Genomic DNA, 21,523 nt, shown 5'->3' with positions numbered 1-21,523 from the left:
AAAAATACAATCTGAGGATCCTACACGCGTGAGGGATCTTGGGTACAGTGGACGTCACACTAGGGATAGTATTACTGGCACGCCTGTGTCGACGCCCATTTTCGACTTTCGAAAAACAAACTGTAATACTCCGCAGCTTCCACTAGATGTCGGCCTATGCACAGCATGTGAATCTAAGCAGATACAAGCATCAGAAATACGATTACGGTGAGTAATGTATCCCATATATAAATATATATATATATATATATATATATATATATATATATATATATATATATATATATATATATATATTATTTATTTATATATATAGGGGTTGTGGGGGGTTTCCCCCCACATATATGTTACAATTGACCTTCACAATTCGGTCAATTGTGAAAAGGTCAATTGTAATTCGAACAGTTGTAAAACTAACAATTCGTATACAACCGTTTCTTCCACCTTGAGAAGGCTTTCTGCACTATTTTATAGAGTGGGTGAAATTAGTTGGCAGAAAGAGGAAATTGTACCACAAGAGAAAATGTAATTGGACCCATTTTTAACTATCACCCAAGACTGTGTAATTATAACCCTTACTCGCGCCTCTAATTAAGGTATCAATCTTACTTTAGTACACCTCCTATCTGTACTGATGTTTATTTACTCCCCTTACTTATTTGCTCAGAATCCTAAATTAGTGTGTACACAACTTTATACATTTTAAGAATATCATTGTTTTAATGATTTTTGTTAATGCCGGTCAGGGCGGCCGCGGTATTATAACAGAACACATTGAAAATTTGATAGTTTTGAGTGCAAATGTTGCCTTCTTGTATATTAATACAGACAATATACAATAGGTGAATCTGACATATAGGATAGCATAGTGAACCTAACACATTCCTAACAAAATCAAAACAATGTGTGGAACAGATTGATACATTTTGAACAGTGCAGTGATTGACAATGTATAGCCCCTTGCACCTCAAAGGGAATATAATAAAGTGATCTTGAATTAAACATCAAACTTTTTGTGCCAAACTGGCATAATTAAACATTGAGAGTTGACAAAATAGTGTTTCGGCCTATAGCGTTCTGAGTAGCTTTAGTGTAACAGCCTTCATCAGGACAGGAATTGTGATATTGTTTCTTTACAGCCTGTAGTGAAGATTGTGCTTAATCGTAGTGGCACGGGATGTATGAAGCAGCCGCCATGTATGTGCCGATTCTACTGACATGGCCAAATTGCGTGCGTGTGCGAACAATGTTTCTTAACTGTGCATATGGGTAAGGTGCCTCAAGTTTGCCATGGGCGTTCTGCAGTTCTATGCAAAAACTTCAAACACAGCATGTACGCTAAATCGGGACATATATTTCCATCCTCGAGCCTGCATTAGATTCAGAACTAAATATTAAAAGTAATCATGTCTGTTTTATTGTTCAGAAAGGATCCACAGCAAAGAGATCCACTTCAGAAAACAGCTCGAAGCCAAAGAACTGCACTTATATCATTCCAGAGATGTACACATCTCTCAGTCCTTTTTGTTGTTGTTGAAGAAATCACATTTATATACAGTCAGTACTGCCCCATCATTCCATCTTCCATGTAAATCCCATAACAGTGATAGGATAGGCGTGAATGTGTACATCCCCCTGCAATGTATTATTGAGCAGAGACCAGGCAATCGGGTGTGTTACCAAGCTCCATTACGCTGAACTTTGCATAAAATGGCTGTCTCAGAAACGGGAGCCTTTGAAATATGTTTACAGTGCTGTGAGGGACTTTTTAAGAACACACCTACAACACACCCTTGGCGTACAAAAATATGGAACATTTTGGCCATGGAAAAACAAATAGCCAGTATTACAGGACCTAGCGTGAGATCCATTAAGGAGGTGTGGAGCCGTAGTCGACTCTCTATGAAAGAGAAATTTAAATCCCTCACATTCCGGGGGGGGCGGGCCTATAGAGAGCTCTGAAGATTTCCCGGTGGGCCTCTGCATGCTGGGCCTCTTTTGGAGGGGTAACATATTTTATCGTCCCATTTTCTCATAGGAAAAGAGTTGGGCTTGCTGAAAATGTGTAATATGGGACCACTTTGCCAATTATTTCCAGGGCCTCCTTTGGTTACCAGCTCACATTCCCAGTTAGGCTGCAACCTCATGATTTGTTTACATGAATAAGACTTGACTCCAGCTTATGATCTGAACTTGCACTTTAATACAAAAAGTTGGAGTCAAACCTTTATTTATTTATTTATTTATTTTGACATTTCTATAGTGCACAAAACTCAGAGGCATCTAGGAGCTTACTTGCCTGTAAAGAGCAGATTCACAAGCTTTCCTTCTCTTTCCACCACGACCATCCAGAGCTCAATCCCTGCAGAGTCTCGAAATGCCCCACCACCCTCCAGTTCCACAAAACACAAAAACTGCGGCTCTTTTAACAATAACTGGCAGACGCCAACAGTACTGTACAACTGTTTTACATGCCAAGCCTAATGCCAGCATACTCACATTGTAAAGCGCCCCATTAATCACGAGATCTGTTTGCTCTTTAAACATAAAAGAATAGGAATTGTTTCTCTTTACATGCTATCAAGTATGTACTCTATTTGTTCTTTGCCACATAACTGTAGCTCATGATTTTCAAGTGTGAGGTGTGGGAGAGGGATATGATGTACTGACTTGCGGCCCAGTTCCTTTTTAAAATTTGTGTCCAAATCTCTTCCGGGTCAGCATGCAGCTTGATTCTCTGAGTCATTAAAGGGCCAGGTAACTGGGGCTTGCTTCCAGAAGCATGCACTGGGGCTGTAGCCTCTTGGTCACTGTGATAGCCACTGCGTGAATGCAAGTAGGTCTTATAGTCTGTAAAGAAAAGTCCTCATGTGTCCGGCATGACTGTGTGAACATGTAGAATATGTGAACACTCTGGCTCTCCATCAACCTCAAGCAAGTGTGGGGAGGTAGGTCTGTCACATCATGCTTTAGTGATGGCTATATGTCAGCTTCCTGCTTGGACCGCATGGAATGTGGGGTGTACAGTGGCCTGTCTTGGAGGTGCTAATCTCCTTCTCCCCCTATCCTATGGTAAAAGCTATTCTTATCAACCTTTGTGATAGCCACTTACTTGCTCACCTTTCTTCCCATCAGGTGGATTATCAGACCGTGGACCTGCCCTTCCTGAAGGAACCCTACATCTACGTGGAGCGGAAAACCAATACCATCCTCCTCAACACTAACATCGGCCTCAAGGTATTAGCTGGACGGTATCCAAGTGCAAGGTGGTCAGTGTGTGGTGTGGAGGCAGCATGCTGTTCAGCCACCTCTAGCTGCATGGAGGCAGAGAGTACAAAGCCACCAGAGATTAAGGCAGGCCTTCATTGGACAAGGGCAAGAGGGTGCGGTATCTACCAGCTCAAGTATGGTATCTGAGTGCAAGGCAGTCAATGTGTGGTCTGTGTGGTGTGGAGCCAGCAAGCTGTTCAGCCACCTGTAGCTACATGGTGGCAGAGAGTACAAAGCCACCAGAGATTAAGGCAGGCCTTCATTGGACAAGGGCAAGAGGGTGCGGTATCTACCAGCTCAAGTATGGTATCTGAGTGCAAGGTGGTCAGTGTGTGGTCTATGTGGTGTGGAGCCAGCAAGCTGCTCAGCCACCTAAAGCTGCATGGAGGCAGAGAGTACAAAGCCACCAGAGATTAAGGCAGGCCTACATTGGACAAGGGCAAGAGGGTGCGGTATCTGCCAGCTCAAGTATGGTATCTGAGTGCAAGGCGGTCAGTGTGTGGTCTTTGTGGTGTGGAGCCAGCAAGCTGTTCAGCCACCTGTAGCTGCATGGAGGCAGAGAGTACAAAGCCACCAGAGATTAAGGCAGGCCTACATTGTCAAGGGCAAGAGGGTGCGGTATCTACCAGCTCAAGTATGGTATCTGAGTGCAAGGCGGTCAGTGTGTGGTCTGTGTGGTGTGGAACCAGCAAGCTGTTCAGCCACCTGTAGCTGCATGGAGGCAGAGAGTACAAAGCCACCAGAGATTAAGGCAGGCCTACATTGGCAAGGGCAAGAGGGTGCGGTATCTACCAGCTCAAGTATGGTATCTGAGTGCAAGGCGGTCAGTGTGTGGTCTGTGTGGTGTGGAGCCAGCAAGCTGTTCAGCCACCTGTAGCTGCATGGAGGCAGAGAGTACAAAGCCACCAGAGATTAAGGCAGGCCTACATTGGACAACGGCAAGAGGGTGGGGTATCTACCAGCTCAAGTATGGTATCTGAGTGCATGGCGGTCAGTGTTTGGTCTGTGTGGTGTGGAGCCAGCAAGCTGTTCAGCCACCTGTAGCTGCATGGAGGCAGAGAGTACAAAGCCGTCAGAGATTAAGGCAGGCCTACATTGGACAACGGCAAGAGGGTCCATTATCTATCAGCTCAGGTATGCACTGGCGAGGCAAAAACGTAGGAGCCCCTCTACTGAGAATGAAGCTGGCCAAATGAGCCATTCTACGGGATAGTTCCCAATCAGGAGGGTCCACAACTGCGTGTTTAGCTCACTCTACCTTACAAGTCAAGAAATATCCATTTGCTTAACAGTCTGGTACCATCCACAAGGGCAGTCCAGTCTGACTTGAGGGACACAGTTGCACCTCACTGATGATGGTCAACAAAGAAGAAACAAAGAAGAAACCCGTGTCTGGGGCAGAGGGACAAGTGTAACAAGAAATAATGCAACTGTGACCCAGGAGGGGTTATTGTGAGGAAGTATTTTGCTTATTTCCCTCCATAGACATCTATGGAACCCCCAGCATTTTGCAGTTGTTTTGAACTGCAAAAAGCACTAGCAGCCTACCAGCAACCTCGGCTTGCCGTTTCTGCCGCCCGATATGCCCGTTATACTGGGATGTTATGGACTGCGGAGGAACGGTAAATTCCCATTCCCGTGGAGTCCGACTCCACGGGAATGGGAACATTGAAGCACCAGCACCGTTAGCAATGGTTCTGGTGCTTCAGTGATATTTCTGCCAGTAGGAGCCTGAACTACCGGCAGGTCAGGCCTGCCGGTAGTTCGCAGCCCGGTCTGGAAAAGGTTCTGGTAACCATTGTTACTGGCACTTTTTTTCAGACCGGGTCACTCCTAATGAGGGCCTACGTCTTGCTGGCCAGTCACATTAGTGTCTTTCCCAGTTCATCACAACAGGGTGGCCTCTCAGAATCTCTGATTCTGAAAATCCATCTGAACAGCTATCATGGACAAATTAATAAATTAAGGGATTCAAGGACAATTTGGCAGAAGGCCAAGTAAATGACAATAGCAAAAACAGGAGCCGTCCAGGCTTGTTTTTCTTGGTGTTAGGTGATCGCTTTGGTCAAAACAGATTTTAGTTCAGATACAAACTGCTGTGATGGTTTTGGGTTTTTTGAGAATGCCTTTACTTTACTACTTAGCAGCCCAACAGGAGCCCAGATGATTTGAATAATTTAAAAGGATTTCAAGTAAAATAAGTAACTATATATCACAAGGTGAAAATAAACAGTTCCGGAACTGTGAAAATGTTTGTAAATAGTAGTGGAGCTGCAGTAAAACATGAAAGTAGTGGGACTCTGTTCCCTTCAGTCCCTGCTCAGTTTGCCTCTGGTCTGAGTTTTCGGTTGGTATGTGCTGACCTTCTGGGTGGAGCCCGACTGATATGCAAATAGATATGTGTCCTCTGGTAAGGCACCGTGAGCTTGAACTTGATTCTAGTCCTTCATGAGTATCCCCCTTCCCACAGACAAGCTATTTAAACTGGGTTTGGTCTCCCTGGTAAGGGATTCTCACTTTTATGGCTAGCATTAAAGGGTTTGGCACCTGCATGGGAAGGAGAGAATAGACACATGAACGCTCCTGGGACCAAGTACCTGTAGAAGGAAAGGGGTGGGAGGTAGAAGCCCATGCAGATGCCTCCAGTGCTGAAGGATACCATGTGGCAGGACACCCTGCTACCTCATGTGTAGTTCTTTGGGGAGAGTCGCATAGATGTTAAATGGGTTCTTCCAGTAGTCATAATTCTCCCTACCCTGCCTCTCACCACCACTGTATGTGTTTCTTTTAGGTGCTTTGGAATGGGAAGTCACATCTGGAAGTGAGTGTGCCTGGAACGTACAAAGGCCACATGTGCGGACTGTGCGGTAACTTCAACAACTACCCCCAAGACGATATGAGAATACGCAGTGGGCAGATCGTCCTGTCCGAGGCTGCCTTCGGAAATAGCTGGAAGGTGAGTGTGCTTATGAACACTGAAGGTCTCTTTTTCGGCACAGGCATGTGAGAAATTCCAAAGATTGGTTAGGATTCTCGCAGCGGTTCTATGTTGTTACAAACAATTGGGCTCCTAAAATAGCAGAGAAAAAGCAATTTTTTTAAATGCCCCATTTTCTCCCCTCACATCACCTTTCCATAAAGGTGAAATTTGCATTTTCACGGGGGCAGCGCTGCTGAGTAAATGAAGCACTAGTCAGCCCCGCCTTCCAGCACCAGGCACTAATGCATGACTGGCCCATGTGGGTACTGGGGGCACATTTCACAGACTTCTGACTTGCCCTTAATGGGACTGTCGTTGTGAAATTCTAAAAATAAAAAAAGCATGGGATAGAAACACAAGGGGGATAATTGCAATTCATACCACTCGACTCTTTCATACATTGCCACCCCCTTGCAACTGTACACGTAGGTTCAGGTACATAAAAAGCATGGGATAGAAATGCAAGGGGGATAGCAGCGGCTCATATCCCTCGACTCTTTCATACATTGCATCCCTCTGGAACTGTTACACATTGGTGCAGGTACATAAAAAGCATGGGATAGAAATGCAAGGGGGATAGCAGCGGCTCATATCCCTCGACTCTTTCATACATTGCATCCCTCTGCAACTGTTACACATAGATGCAGGTACATAAAAAGCATGGTATAGAAAGGCAAGGGGGATAGCAGCGGCTCATATCCCTCGACTCTTTCTTACTTTGCATCCCTCTGCAACTGTTACACATTGGTGCAGGTACATAAAAAGCATGGGATAGAAATGCACGGAGGATAGCAGCGGCTCATATCCCTCGACTCTTTCATATATTGCATTCCTCTGGAACTGTTACACATTGGTGCAGGTACATAAAAAGCATGGGATAGAAATGCACGGAGGATAGCAGCGGCTCATATCCCTCGACTCTTTCATACATTGCATCCCTCTGCAACTGTTACATATAGATGCAGGTACATAAAAAGCATGGGATAGAAATGCAAGGGGGATAGCAGCGGCTCATATCCCTCGACTCTTTCATATATTACATCCCTCTGCAACTGTTACACATTGGTGCAGGTACATAAAAAGCATGGGATAGAAATGCACGGAGGATAGCAGCGGCTCATATCCCTCGACTCTTTCATACATTGCATCCCTCTGCAACTGTTACACATAGATGCAGGTACATAAAAAGCATGTGATAGAAATGCAAGGGGGATAGCAGTGGCTCATATCGCTCGACTCTTTCTTACTTTGCATCCCTCTGCAACTGTTACACATTGGTGCAGGTACATAAAAAGCATGGGATAGAAATGCACGGAGGATAGCAGCGGCTCATATCCCTCGACTCTTTCATATATTGCATTCCTCTGGAACTGTTACACATTGGTGCAGGTACATAAAAAGCATGGGATAGAAATGCACGGAGGATAGCAGCGGCTCATATCCCTCGACTCTTTCATACATTGCATCCCTCTGCAACTGTTACACATAGATGCAGGTACATAAAAAGCATGGGATAGAAATGCAAGGGGGATAGCAGCAGCTCATATCCCTCGACTCTTTCATACATTGCATCCCTCTGCAACTGTTACACATAGATGCAGGTACATAAAAATCATGGGATAGAAATGCAAGGGGGATAGCAGCGGCTCATATCCCTCGACTCTTTCATATATTGCATTCCTCTGGAACTGTTACACATTGGTGCAGGTACATAAAAAGCATGGGATAGAAATGCACGAGGGTAGCAGCGGCTCAAATCCCTCGACTCTTTCATACATTGCATCCCTCTGCAACTGTTACACATAGATGCAGGTACATAAAAAGCATGGGATAGAAATGCAAGGGGGATAGCAGCGGCTCATATCCCTCGACTCTTTCATACATTGCATCCCTCTGCAACTGTTACACATAGATGCAGGTACATAAAAAGCATGGGATAGAAATGCAAGGGGGATAGCAGCGGCTCATATCCCTCGACTCTTTCATACATTGCATCCCTCTGCAACTGTTACACATAGATGCAGGTACATAAAAAGCATGGGATAGAAATGCAAGGGGGATAGCAGCGGCTCATATCCCTCGACTCTTTCATATATTGCATTCCTCTGGAACTGTTACACATTGGTGCAGGCACATAAAAAGCATGGGATAGAAATGCAAGGGGGATAGCAGCGGCTCATATCCCTCGACTCTTTCATACATTGCATCCCTCTGCAACTGTTACACATTGGTGCAGGTACATAAAAAGCATGGTATAGAAAGGCAAGGGGGATAGCTGCGGCTCATATCCCTTGACTCTTTCATACATTGCATCCCTCTGCAACTGTTACACATTGGTGCAGGTACATAAAAAGCATGGGATAGAAATGCACGGAGGATAGCAGCGGCTCATATCCCTCGACTCTTTCATACATTGCATCCCTCTGCAACTGTTACACATAGATGCAGGTACATAAAAAGCATGGGATAGAAATGCACGGAGGATAGCAGCGGTTCATATCCCTCGACTCTTTCATACATTGCATCCCTCTGCAACTGTTACACATAGATGCAGGTACATAAAAAGCATGTGATAGAAATGCAAGGGGGATAGCAGTGGCTCATATCGCTCGACTCTTTCTTACTTTGCATCCCTCTGCAACTGTTACACATTGGTGCAGGTACATAAAAAGCATGGGATAGAAATGCACGGAGGATAGCAGCGGCTCATATCCCTCGACTCTTTCATATATTGCATTCCTCTGGAACTGTTACACATTGGTGCAGGTACATAAAAAGCATGGGATAGAAATGCACGGAGGATAGCAGCGGCTCATATCCCTCGACTCTTTCATACATTGCATCCCTCTGCAACTGTTACACATAGATGCAGGTACATAAAAAGCATGGGATAGAAATGCAAGGGGGATAGCAGCAGCTCATATCCCTCGACTCTTTCATACATTGCATCCCTCTGCAACTGTTACACATAGATGCAGGTACATAAAAATCATGGGATAGAAATGCAAGGGGGATAGCAGCGGCTCATATCCCTCGACTCTTTCATATATTGCATTCCTCTGGAACTGTTACACATTGGTGCAGGTACATAAAAAGCATGGGATAGAAATGCACGAGGGTAGCAGCGGCTCAAATCCCTCGACTCTTTCATACATTGCATCCCTCTGCAACTGTTACACATAGATGCAGGTACATAAAAAGCATGGGATAGAAATGCAAGGGGGATAGCAGCGGCTCATATCCCTCGACTCTTTCATACATTGCATCCCTCTGCAACTGTTACACATAGATGCAGGTACATAAAAAGCATGGGATAGAAATGCAAGGGGGATAGCAGCGGCTCATATCCCTCGACTCTTTCATACATTGCATCCCTCTGCAACTGTTACACATAGATGCAGGTACATAAAAAGCATGGGATAGAAATGCAAGGGGGATAGCAGCGGCTCATATCCCTCGACTCTTTCATATATTGCATTCCTCTGGAACTGTTACACATTGGTGCAGGCACATAAAAAGCATGGGATAGAAATGCAAGGGGGATAGCAGCGGCTCATATCCCTCGACTCTTTCATACATTGCATCCCTCTGCAACTGTTACACATTGGTGCAGGTACATAAAAAGCATGGTATAGAAAGGCAAGGGGGATAGCTGCGGCTCATATCCCTTGACTCTTTCATACATTGCATCCCTCTGCAACTGTTACACATTGGTGCAGGTACATAAAAAGCATGGGATAGAAATGCACGGAGGATAGCAGCGGCTCATATCCCTCGACTCTTTCATACATTGCATCCCTCTGCAACTGTTACACATAGATGCAGGTACATAAAAAGCATGGGATAGAAATGCAAGGGGGATAGCAGCGGCTCATATCCCTCGACTCTTTCATATATTGCATTCCTCTGCAACTGTTACACATTGGTGCAGGTACATAAAAAGCATGGGATAGAAATGCACGGAGGATAGCAGCGGCTCATATCCCTCGACCCTTTCATATATTACATCCCTCTGCAACTGTTACACATTGGTGCAGGTACATAAAAAGCATGGGATAGAAATGCACGGAGGATAGCAGCGGCTCATATCCCTCGACTCTTTCATACATTGCATCCCTCTGCAACTGTTACACATAGATGCAGGTACATAAAAAGCATGGGATAGAAATGCAAGGGGGATAGCAGCGGCTCATATCCCTCGACTCTTTCATATTTTGCATTCCTCTGCAACTGTTACACATTGGTGCAGGTACATAAAAAGCATGGGATAGAAATGCACGGAGGATAGCAGCGGCTCATATCCCTCGACTCTTTCATACATTGCATCCCTCTGGAACTGTTACACATTGGTGCAGGTACATAAAAAGCATGGGATAGAAATGCACGGAGGATAGCAGCGGCTCATATCCCTCGATTCTTTCATACATTGCATCCCTCTGGAACTGTTACACATTGGTGCAGGTACATAAAAAGCATGGGATAGAAATGCACGGAGGATAGCAGCGGCTCATATCCCTCGACTCTTTCATACATTGCATCCCTCTGCAACTGTTACACATAGATGCAGGTACATAAAAAGCATGGGATAGAAATGCAAGTGGGATAGCAGCGGCTCATATCCCTCGACTCTTTCATACATTGCATCCCTCTGCAACTGTTACACATTGGTGCAGGTACATAAAAAGCATGGGATAGAAATGCACGGAGGATAGCAGCGGCTCATATCCCTCGACTCTTTCATACATTGCATCCCTCTGGAACTGTTACACATTGGTGCAGGTACATAAAAAGCATGGGATAGAAATGCACGGAGGATAGCAGCGGCTCATATCCCTCGACTCTTTCATACATTGCATCCCTCTGCAACTGTTACACATAGATGCAGGTACATAAAAAGCATGGGATAGAAATGCAAGTGGGATAGCAGCGGCTCATATCCCTCGACTCTTTCATACTTTGCATCCCTCTGCAACTGTTACACATAGATGCAGGTACATAAAAAGCATGGGATAGAAATGCAAGCGGGATAGCAGCGGTTCATACCACTCGGCTCTTTCATATATTACATCCCTCTGCAACTGTTACACATTGGTGCAGGTACATAAAAAGCATGGGATAGAAATGCAAGCGGGATAGCAGCGGTTCATACCACTCGGCTCTTTCATATATTACATCCCTCTGCAACTGTTACACATTGGTGCAGGTACATAAAAAGCATGGGATAGAAATGCAAGCGGGATAGCAGCGGCTCATATCCCTCGACTCTTTCATACATTGCATTCCTCTGCAACTGTTACACATTGGTGCAGGTACATAAAAAGCATGGGATAGAAATGCAAGGGGGATAGCAGCGGCTCATACCACTCGGCTCTTTCATACATTGCATCCCTCTGCAACTGTTACACATTGGTGCAGGTACATAAAAAGCATGGGATAGAAATGCAAGGGGGATAGCAGCGGTTCATATCCCTAGACTCTTTCATACTTTGTCACCTCCCTGCATCTCTTACACATAGGTGCAGGTACATAAGTTTATTTTGTGCGCATTTTAAATCACCTGCCCGTTAAGAATCCCGGATGCACTTTAAAATACACAGGAATGCCACCTGATTTGCACAATTGAGCACCTGGAGACTGCCCTTGGGTGGTAGCACTGCGCAGTGTAAATCAACTTAACAAATGGACACAGAGGGTGAAAAGAGGCATGTAAATGTGTCTCTCTATTATTCACCCATTCAGATGTAATTTCTGAATTCAGCGCATGCGTTTTTGGCCCCAGATGCAGGAGTACATGTTGAATGAAGGAGTTGCATCTAAAACCCAAAGATCTGAGGCATCAAGTCTTACAACAGACCCGTAAGCTCTGATAAGGATGGTGTGAACTCAGGGGAAGAGGGTTATCTAACATGTAAAATGCAGAGGCATCAATCAGTAAGGGAAGCCCAGAAGCCTATTCAGATCTAGTCAGGAAGGTTCAATCTCCAAGACAATATATGCTGTATCCCTTTTGGAAAGGATACATTAAACCCCAGAGAAAAGAGTATTTACCATCTGAAACAACCAGATGTACATAAAGGAAGGACAGGCATTGGACGCCTAAACCTCCCCTGCGATCAGGAGGGGTGAGAATCCAGGACATGACTGGTCACACCCACTTTCAGTATGAATGTAAAAATAATGATCTGCCCAGGGTCAGAGTGGTCTAAACCTAGCACAGGGAGTAGATGGCGTAATCAGTATGGCTCTCTCCCATTGGCGAGAGTGCTACAAACTAAGGACTGGACCTAGACAGAGGCTGATCAGGACAAGACTCCCACATGGTGAACCTTCACCAAGAAATACTTGTGTATAGGCGCGTTATAAATGCCATATCATATTATGGTCAGAAGGATTACAGTACCCTACCAGAATTGGGCAGAGGTTGGACAGGACCTACCCAAGGTCAAGAAAGTTAAGAATCCAGGGGAGAAGCTACACAGGGCCTAAACAGGACCTGAGCCTTCTGTGGCTAGAAGGGGGCAAATGCAGGATGGGTCAAAACTTTAATGGAACTATACCAAGTGTGCGTTTGCCCTTAATGTTGCAAAAGATCTTATCACCATGCTGTAACATTCACATCTCAGCATCTGGTCAGATCATATGACTTAACCATCTCTTCTCTAAAAAACACATGCAAGGGTCACCCATCTTCCAGTGGTGACTATTGGCTGAAACTCTTGCAGAACGGTGTTGTGCAACCTGCGGTGCATCCTCGTCATAGGCCCTGGACATTGCTGCTCTGCTGCAGGTGAGCTCTACCAAGAAGCAGATCCTTGCTGGTCACTTATCTCGTACCTGCAGACCCTGCACTGGATTACTTAAACTGCTCATCACGTCCGCGGTGTCCTGGGCATCATGCATCATTGCGAGAGTCATTGCGGGGCCGAGGGGGTTTCTTCAGCTGCAGCCAAGTGCAGCTCAGTGGGGATCCATTCTGTTAGGTTAAGGAAGGACCAGTAAGGCCACATCACTGGACCTGGCTGTCATAGTTGAAGAACACTCTGCAATGGCAAACCCCTGGAACTCCAACACTGGAATCTAAAGCAAGAGCAGTTGCCTCCAATGTCCCTGACTTATACTGGGTTGTTATTCAAATGAATCAGGGCTCAGGGTCTGGGTTTCTTACCTGCTTTATTGCCAACTGGACTTTGTTCGTTTCAACAGGCATAACGAAAGTCCTGGCTAACAGCTGCTGTTGCCTTCCTTTAGTTGGTGGTATAGGAATCCTGTCTGTGCTGCCTCTGGGGGACTAGGATTAGCAGCTACCATTCCATACATACATTTTTTAATGCAGCTTTAATGTTCTGAATAGTACAATAAACTCATCCTGGAACCTACTATTCATTTACATAGCATCAGACCTTTCCTAATGTTATCCCATTGATGTCTTAATAGGTACTTCTTTGCCATATAGACTTCCTCAAATCCATCCATATCATTATCTGTCTCAGGAAACATTTGCTGAAAAGCTCCCTATATTATCTGCAATTGTTTCAGTGTGTCCAGCATTAATAAAGATTGCATCTTCTTACAAAGGTATTCCATCAAGTGTTGACTGTTGCTATGATTCTAGGTTACCAGTTTCAATAGGAATGATTGTTTCACGTTGAAAATAGGCCCATTACGTTTGTTCTAGGTTTGAAATGTCTCGATCAGTTTGAATATAACCACTGCCTTCATTATTTCTCTAAATTGCTGTAAAATCCCTCACATATGTGCTAATCTATATTCTTGTCAACATCTAATGTACATTAGTACCCGGCAAAGTGTCAACCAGAATGCAACATGCATTCCGATTGGCCCTCGCCGGGACATTACCCGGCCGGGAATCCCTTGCACGCTGTACATGCCTTTGGTTCTCGGCAGGGGGCGTGCCGGCCCCTTAGCCAATGAGGAGGCTTGAAACGGGGAAATCCCTGTTCCGAGCCTCCCCATGGCTGGAGGCTGTATTCGTCCCCCGCTAGGGACTAGGGTACATTTTTTTTTCCTCCACTCCCCACCCCTGCAAACTATCTCGTCCCCTCCCTCCCAAACCCACTTACCTTCTTTTTTCTTCTTTTCTCGGTAGGGGACGCGATGGGAACAGTGTGTTCCCAGCACGTCCGCTCCCGATGGCTGCCATGGAAAGGGAAAATGGACTATATTTTCCCTTTCCCGGCAGCCATTTTTTTTAAAACGTTTTGTTAATTTTTTTTTTTTCTGTTCCAAAACACATTTCGGAACAGAAAAAAAAAGCAATTAGTACCCCGATCTAACGGGCCGGGGTACTAATGGCTATAAGCCCCTCGACGGCGGGCCAATACCACCAATACTTTGTTAAGTACCTACGGCCCCAGGGGCATTACCTGGGACGGTATTGGCCCACCGTCTTGTGGCTTATTGCCACACTAAAGATCCAATCAATGCAAACATATTCATTAAGACTGGTCTGATGTGGATGCTATATAGTGTACGATGATGCACTTTTTGCACAGAATTGCATCCAAAAAGTTATCATTGATCATTGAATTTAGCTTGGGAGGATAGCTCAGGGGCAACGTGCTCGCCTTGGAAATAAGACGACACAGAGCAACACAGGTTCGATCCCCGGGTCCGCGCTTAGAAACCTCTGGGTATTAAGTACGTTATAAATAACCTATCATAACTGAGGCGTCCACTTCATTATTAATCCTTCCTAATCTGCCATTTTATGTTCTATCGGAATTTTCTCAACCACATATGCGTGCTTTCTGGTAAAATAACATTTAATGAATGTATACTGTAGCAATCTTTTCTGAAGATCTTGATCTTTTACATGATTTTTTGAAAAAAAAGTCCTGTAGTTTTATGTATTCATGTAGCTACCTCAAATCACCTTTCGTCAGCAAATTCTAAAAATATAGAGCTATTTTTATTTCAATATCTGCTACAGTATTGTGTCCAATATTTACTACCTGATATCATTTCTAATAAGAAAATGAGGCGCAGGATTGCTTAACAAGGGCACTTGTAGACGTTTGAATGGCATTTCTAAGTATTCTAGAATATGTTATCCCCTTCAAAAACATGCCTCAATGTCTTTAGGTGAACTTTCTGAAAGACATTGTGGGACCTAAATCTCAATGCATTCCATTGCAGCTCTTGTTGGCACAGCTTGTAAAGAGTTGCATTGCCTTTAATATTGGAACTAAGTTGTATCAAATGATATTTTGAGGGCGCGGCTGCCTCCGTCAGCTCTAGTACTGTGAACTTGCCCCATGCAAGCTGCAAATTACCAAATACATTTATAACTAGACACTGACATGTAGATAGAGTCTTGTATATTGATCGAGAGAACTGATACTATGAATTAGTTTCAAATGAATCATGTCTCATTGTTTCAAATCTCGCTGTATGGTATGAGTAGATTACGTCACCCAGTAGCCATCACTGGAAGGGCACCTATAGTTCAGAGCCAGGTGGGAAATGCATTGTGTGCATGCAGGATATGCACATTCGCTGAAATGCCTAGCCTGTGCTCCCGAAAAATGTATGGTGTCAAACGACTTTTCCACATGAAAATGAACACAGTGCACGTTTCCTTTGCTAAATGTCCCTCTCCGTCACAATTTTATTGCATCACACTTATTTTTGTTAATACCAATGCGGTCGGTGGCCAACTAAGTAAACTCACTTATTATTGAGTTAGCTTTGCTCCACACTGAACAATAGTTACACAAGAAATCCTTGCATGTAAATCCTTTAATCTATTTTTCTTTTCTGTTTATTTGTTCCAATGCTTATAGAAATAATACAAATAGAATAGGCGACATCGGGAAACTCTCACGCGTTCCCACTTGTTTTTTCACTTTGCGTTTTTATTCATGTGCATTTGATCAGGTGGACACTAATCTATGTTGAAAAAGATTTTAAAACATTCATGCATGTTTAATAATTTCAAATGTTGACTCTACTAAAAACAGAAAACAAGAGTAGAGTAAGGAGGAGGAAAGAGGAAAGGAGGATAATCATGATGTAACGGGCATTGCCAGATATATAGTCAACACGTTAGTTCCAACTCAGGGAGTGGCTGCTTGGTGGTAGATGAGTTCAGGACTCATTGGATTTAGGTCTCATCAGCCAGACCACTCAGAGAAATCCACTTCAAGATGCCATAATATTGGGTCTTGATTGCATAAAACTTAGTGTCATGTGGATCTTGCCTTTCCATATGAGGCTTCTCTGAAATCTGCTCCACAGGAGGAGGTATTTGATTGTTTCTGTACAGATTCACAGCAGGAACTAGGAATTCCATCGCTGCTTGTCCACTTCTGTATGTTTCCTTTGACTGGGAGAGTATTGAAACAATTAGTATGAACAGCCATTTTTCCTCCATGCTGTTTAAATTCTCAGTTTGGCCAGACTGCCTATTTTACTTTCCATGTCCACTTCATGTTTCAGTGTTTTGAGTCGTATTGTTGTCAATCGAAATTCTGCTATGGTCAGTGCCTTATAAAACCGTAGCAGCTTGAATCAATTTGTCTCTATCCCTTGTTTTTTTCATTACCTGCCAGAGGAAATCCCACTCAACTCTATGAAACACTTGCATCTAAGCTAATCATGGTCAATGGTACCGCCTTATGGGCACCGACATTACTGAGAATAAGTGACATACAATGATTAATTCTTGTATTAATCATAGTCAGTATTTTACCAGCAGCTACATTTACATGGTCAAATTCGATTATAATATAGAGATTGGGCTGTAGGAACTGCATTTTGTGGGATCCTTCCCTTCTTTTAAAAATACGACATTGGCTGCCTCTGCATTCCACTGTAATAATTCCACAGTGTGCTGTCAATTAAGGTATTAACATCTGAACAAGTTAATTTTGATGAACAAAGGAAATGGTGTCACCTCTGTCGCGTTGCGCAACCCAAACTAGAAATATGGCAGATACAGGTACAACAGATCTATATCAGTGCTTAGATACAATAGTGCGTGTCAAGTTGGAAATCATAGTCATCAGCCTAAATGGTTTTATGAAGTTTATAGGGAGATATGGAACAGATCTGCCGACATGCGTTTCAACCCCAAAACCGGGTTTTTTCAAGGCAAAACGCAATTATGTTGAAAAATAAGTTGAAAAATATATGCACTTGAAGGTCTGCTCTGTGGTACAATTGCAGGCAAGAATGTAATGTTTAAGCAATCCGAGTTTAGATAGAGATGTAAGGCGTGAATAAACTGGACTGGGTCAGTGCCCGGATGCCGTATCCAATCGAAGCCTGATGTTCCGGGGTTGGATCTCCTGCAAGATCTGGTTCCTAAATTAATTTTGAAATCCACCCGCCCATCAGATTTATAGCCACTTGCAATGCTACTACAATTATTGTGGCTTCTAAATGTCCTCTGATCATATGTGTTACTGTCTGCAAATAAAGTTCCCCTAAATACATATTGAAATCTTTTTCCTGTATACGTCATTTGTCTACACCATTTGGTGGTAATGTTCACTGAATGCCCTTCCAAGGTGATACATCACTTAACAATGACACTCAAGAACAGATTAAAGTACCAACAGAAATGACTAAAGCTCAGTAAAACGTATGCTGAGGGTGGGGATAAGTATATCGGAGAAATGTATTTTTCAGAAAAATAAAATACTGTTCACCCTATTGGAGATATATGGAAATATTCTAGACTCCAAGGTATACTCAAACTACCACCTAATTGCAGGTTTATCTTGGTTGGCTAAGATCTTGGAAAAGATTGCCACAATCCAATTGCAGGCTCATCTGGAGGAACAGGGCATTCTGGACTTGTACAAATCTGGCTTTAGGCCGAGACAGCATTATTGTCAGTCTGGTATAACATCTTATAGGCAGCTGATGAGGGTGACATTAGTATGCAAGTTATGATAAAGTAGATTTTGAGATACTTATCTCAAGATTCCCGGCCACGGCCCAGGTCTCTAATACCTCTTTGCAATGGTTTACCTCCTTCTTAAATGATTGATTCGAAAAGGTCAAGCTGGGGAACTTTATCTCGGAATTCCTAGCAGTTAAATATGGAGTTCCTCAAGGCTCTTCATTATCACCATTGCTTTTTAATATTTACATTCGTCCTTTGCTGGAAATCTTTGCCGAATTTGGACTATTTTATCACTCCTATGCCGATGACACGCAGATCTACGTGCGGCTAAATGCACCCATGGAAGCCATACAGAGAGTGCTTGCATGTGCCAGTAAAATCAAGAGCTGGATGGTTGCCAATAAGCTCCAGCTCAACCCAAACAAAACTGAGATCATTTTGTAAAAACCTTGGTTGTACTTGGCAGGCAGACCTAAGCTGTAGTTTGCAGATGAATGATACAGTGAAATCTGTATATTATCAGCTCAGACTGATAAAACTGTTATTATCATTGATCCCACCTAAAGATCGTCTCTTGGTGGTCGGTGCCATGGTCAATTCGAGGCTCGACTATTACAACGCACTGCTCCTCGGTGTACTGAAGAAGCAAATTCAGCATTTACAGGTTGCACAGAATTCAGCCATTAGGTTGATTCTTTCTCTGCCACAACGTTCACATATTTTGCAACCTCTGAGAGATCTCCATTGGCTGCCTGTACAACAAAGGGGGTTGTTTAAGACCCTTTGTTTGATTTTTAGGTGTATCCAAGGGACAGCTCCGAGATACTTGGTGTCAAAAATCTCGGCTTATCAACCCGAACGCTGTCTGTGTTCATCTAAACAACTTTTGGTGGTCCTCCACTCAAACTCTGTTACATGGGGCGATAGACGCTTCTCCCATGCAGGGCCAAGAGCGTGGAATGCTCTACCATATCAACTCTGTAACACTAAATCCTTGTTGGAGTTTAGGAAAACATGTAAAACTTATCTTGTTATCTAAAGTATAGCAGTCCATGTCGGTTCTCTATCTTTGTGCTAATTTACCACCTGCGCCAAAATCTTTTTTGCCCGGTTCCTCTCATGGATATGCGCCATACAAATTTCTAAATACATACAAATACAAATAAAGTGAACAAAATAACCACACATTTGCAAATCAAAATCCAACAGCATTAGCATTCATGATCCAGGTGGATATGGGTTAAAACTGGATACAATTGCAATATTGGATCAAGATCTACATAGATTGTTGTTATGAAATGCAAACTTATTTTGTTCCTAGCGTAGTGCTTCTCACCTTGCAAAATCAAGTTTGTCTGTTTGTGTAGAGCCTCTGCCACCTTCTTTCTCCCCTTCTGGAAATGGAAGGCTTTTGATAAGAGTAATCTCCTGACACAATGTATGTCAGCACATTCTTTACATACTGCCTCACCACAAGTTTGACGGTAACCCTTAAAGGTGGCAGTCACGCTATTACCGCTGCATTTAAGGGTCCGCCAAATCATGGGTCTGTCATGGTTTACCCCCAGCTCTGCACTGGGGGCAAATCCGCCGTGATTTTGCCAATTTTCGGTTTATGTGTGAGCATGAACCCCACCTGTGATTAGAAGGGATGTGCATGGAGGCATCAGGCTTTGCCTAGGGAATCGTGTTTCGTCTTGAATAGATACTCATCAGCAACTTGGTTATTGACGATGATAAGAAGGTAAGAGTGACCATATATTGCACTGCTTCTCCTCAGGTTCAGAGCGACAACTATACCAGCAGCCAGTGCTCAGATGGGCAGGATGTAGAGCCATGCAAAGAAGCTGGGTACCGTGCCCGCAAAGAGGCCAACGCCAAGTGCAAGGTGCTGAAGTCCAAGGTGTTTGAGCGCTGCCACGTTGTGGTTCCCCCAGAGATGTTCTTTGCCTCGTGCGTCTACGACCTGTGCGCCTGCGGTTCCAATGTGGACGAGTGTTTGTGCGATACTTTGGAAGCGTATGCATCAGAGTGCCGGGAGTCCGGGGTCGTCCTGCAGTGGAGGTCGCCCTCACTGTGTGGTAAGCTTATTGTTCAATATCTCTTACAGTGCTGCTGTTACTCAAGGGGCACAATCTTTCCAGATATCCTCAAATTGCAAATAAATCTTCACTATCTATTTTGGATGATACCCCACATCCGAGCTTCAAGGTGGGGTGTGTGCTAGAGTTGCTGCTAACATTGTAGTTCTTGGGGCAATACTCCCTATTTTACAACTAAATTGAATACCTGCAGTAAAACATCATTATTTTACAGTGGTTGCCAGTTACTGTTGCTTTTCTATAGTAGTCGCTGTGGCCTGTGTACCATGTAGTTTTACAGGCGATCAGCTTCTTTGATGACCCTCTATGAGGTGGAGTGTTCTTTCTCCATTTGTACATGGGCGATTTCAGAAGTAAAAGTACATTTAGCCATAATACTAGATTAAAACACATGTAGTAGTTCTGTATTAGTTTTTCCCTACCCTATATTTATTAATCTCCTTGTGTGGTGTGTGGGGGTCTTATATGTTGCTTCCATTACTCGCTGTGTCCTAAACATGGAGCTGTCTGTGTCACGGAGCAAGGACAAAAGAGTATTCAAGGGTTATATATACTGACTGCATAAGACTGTTATATATACTGACTGCATAACACTGTTATATACATACTGACTGCAGGGCACTGTTCGATATACTGGGTGCAGATCACTGTTCTATATACTGACTGCAGAACACCGTTAGATATACTGACTGCATAAGACTGTTATATATATACTGACTGCATAACACTGTTATATACATACTGACTGCATAACACTGTTCTACATACTGACTGCAGAACACCGTTAGATATACTGACTGCATAACACTGTTAGATAATAATAATAATAATAATAATAATAATAATTTTGCATTTATATAGCGCTACGAACCCTCAGGTAAATGAGCGCTGCTTATTATTACCCATGGTGTGTGGTGCTCATTTATCATCCGTGGAAGGATGAAAGGCTGAGTTTGGCACTGCTGGGATTGAAACCTGTGTCAGCAGGCTCTGCACGGATGTCAAAGCAAGCGCTCTACTCGCTGTGCAATCGGACCAAATATACTGACTGCAGAGCACTGTTCTATATACTGACTGCAGAACATTGTTAGATATACTGAATGCAGAGCACTGTTATGTATACTGACTGCAGAGCACTGTTCTATTTACTTACTGCAGAGCACTGTTCTATATACTGACTGCAGAGCACTGTTCTATATACTGACTGCAGAGCACTGTTCTATATACTGACTGCAGAACATTGTTATATATACTGACTGCAGAGCACTGTTATATATACTGACGGCAGAACACCATTAG

General features: G+C 43.7%; 1 protein-coding gene across 1 annotated transcript in view; it reads left to right on the top strand.

The window, feature by feature from the left end:
- KCP (kielin cysteine rich BMP regulator) overlaps positions 1-21,523 on the top strand; it is an 823,409-nt gene that overhangs the window by 794,327 nt on the left and 7,559 nt on the right. Inside the window, exons 56-58 of the mRNA XM_069629543.1 lie at positions 3,136-3,237; positions 6,062-6,226; positions 19,903-20,203. Of these exons, the coding sequence (XP_069485644.1) occupies positions 3,136-3,237; positions 6,062-6,226; positions 19,903-20,203 (568 nt within the window). The remainder of the gene's footprint in view (positions 1-3,135; positions 3,238-6,061; positions 6,227-19,902; positions 20,204-21,523) is intronic.

This window comes from Ambystoma mexicanum, chromosome 12, assembly GCF_040938575.1.
Source record: "Ambystoma mexicanum isolate Mex_15411 chromosome 12, UKY_AmexF1_1, whole genome shotgun sequence".
Classification (NCBI taxonomy): domain Eukaryota; kingdom Metazoa; phylum Chordata; class Amphibia; order Caudata; family Ambystomatidae; genus Ambystoma; species Ambystoma mexicanum.
This window is presented reverse-complemented; position numbering and strand designations above follow the sequence as displayed.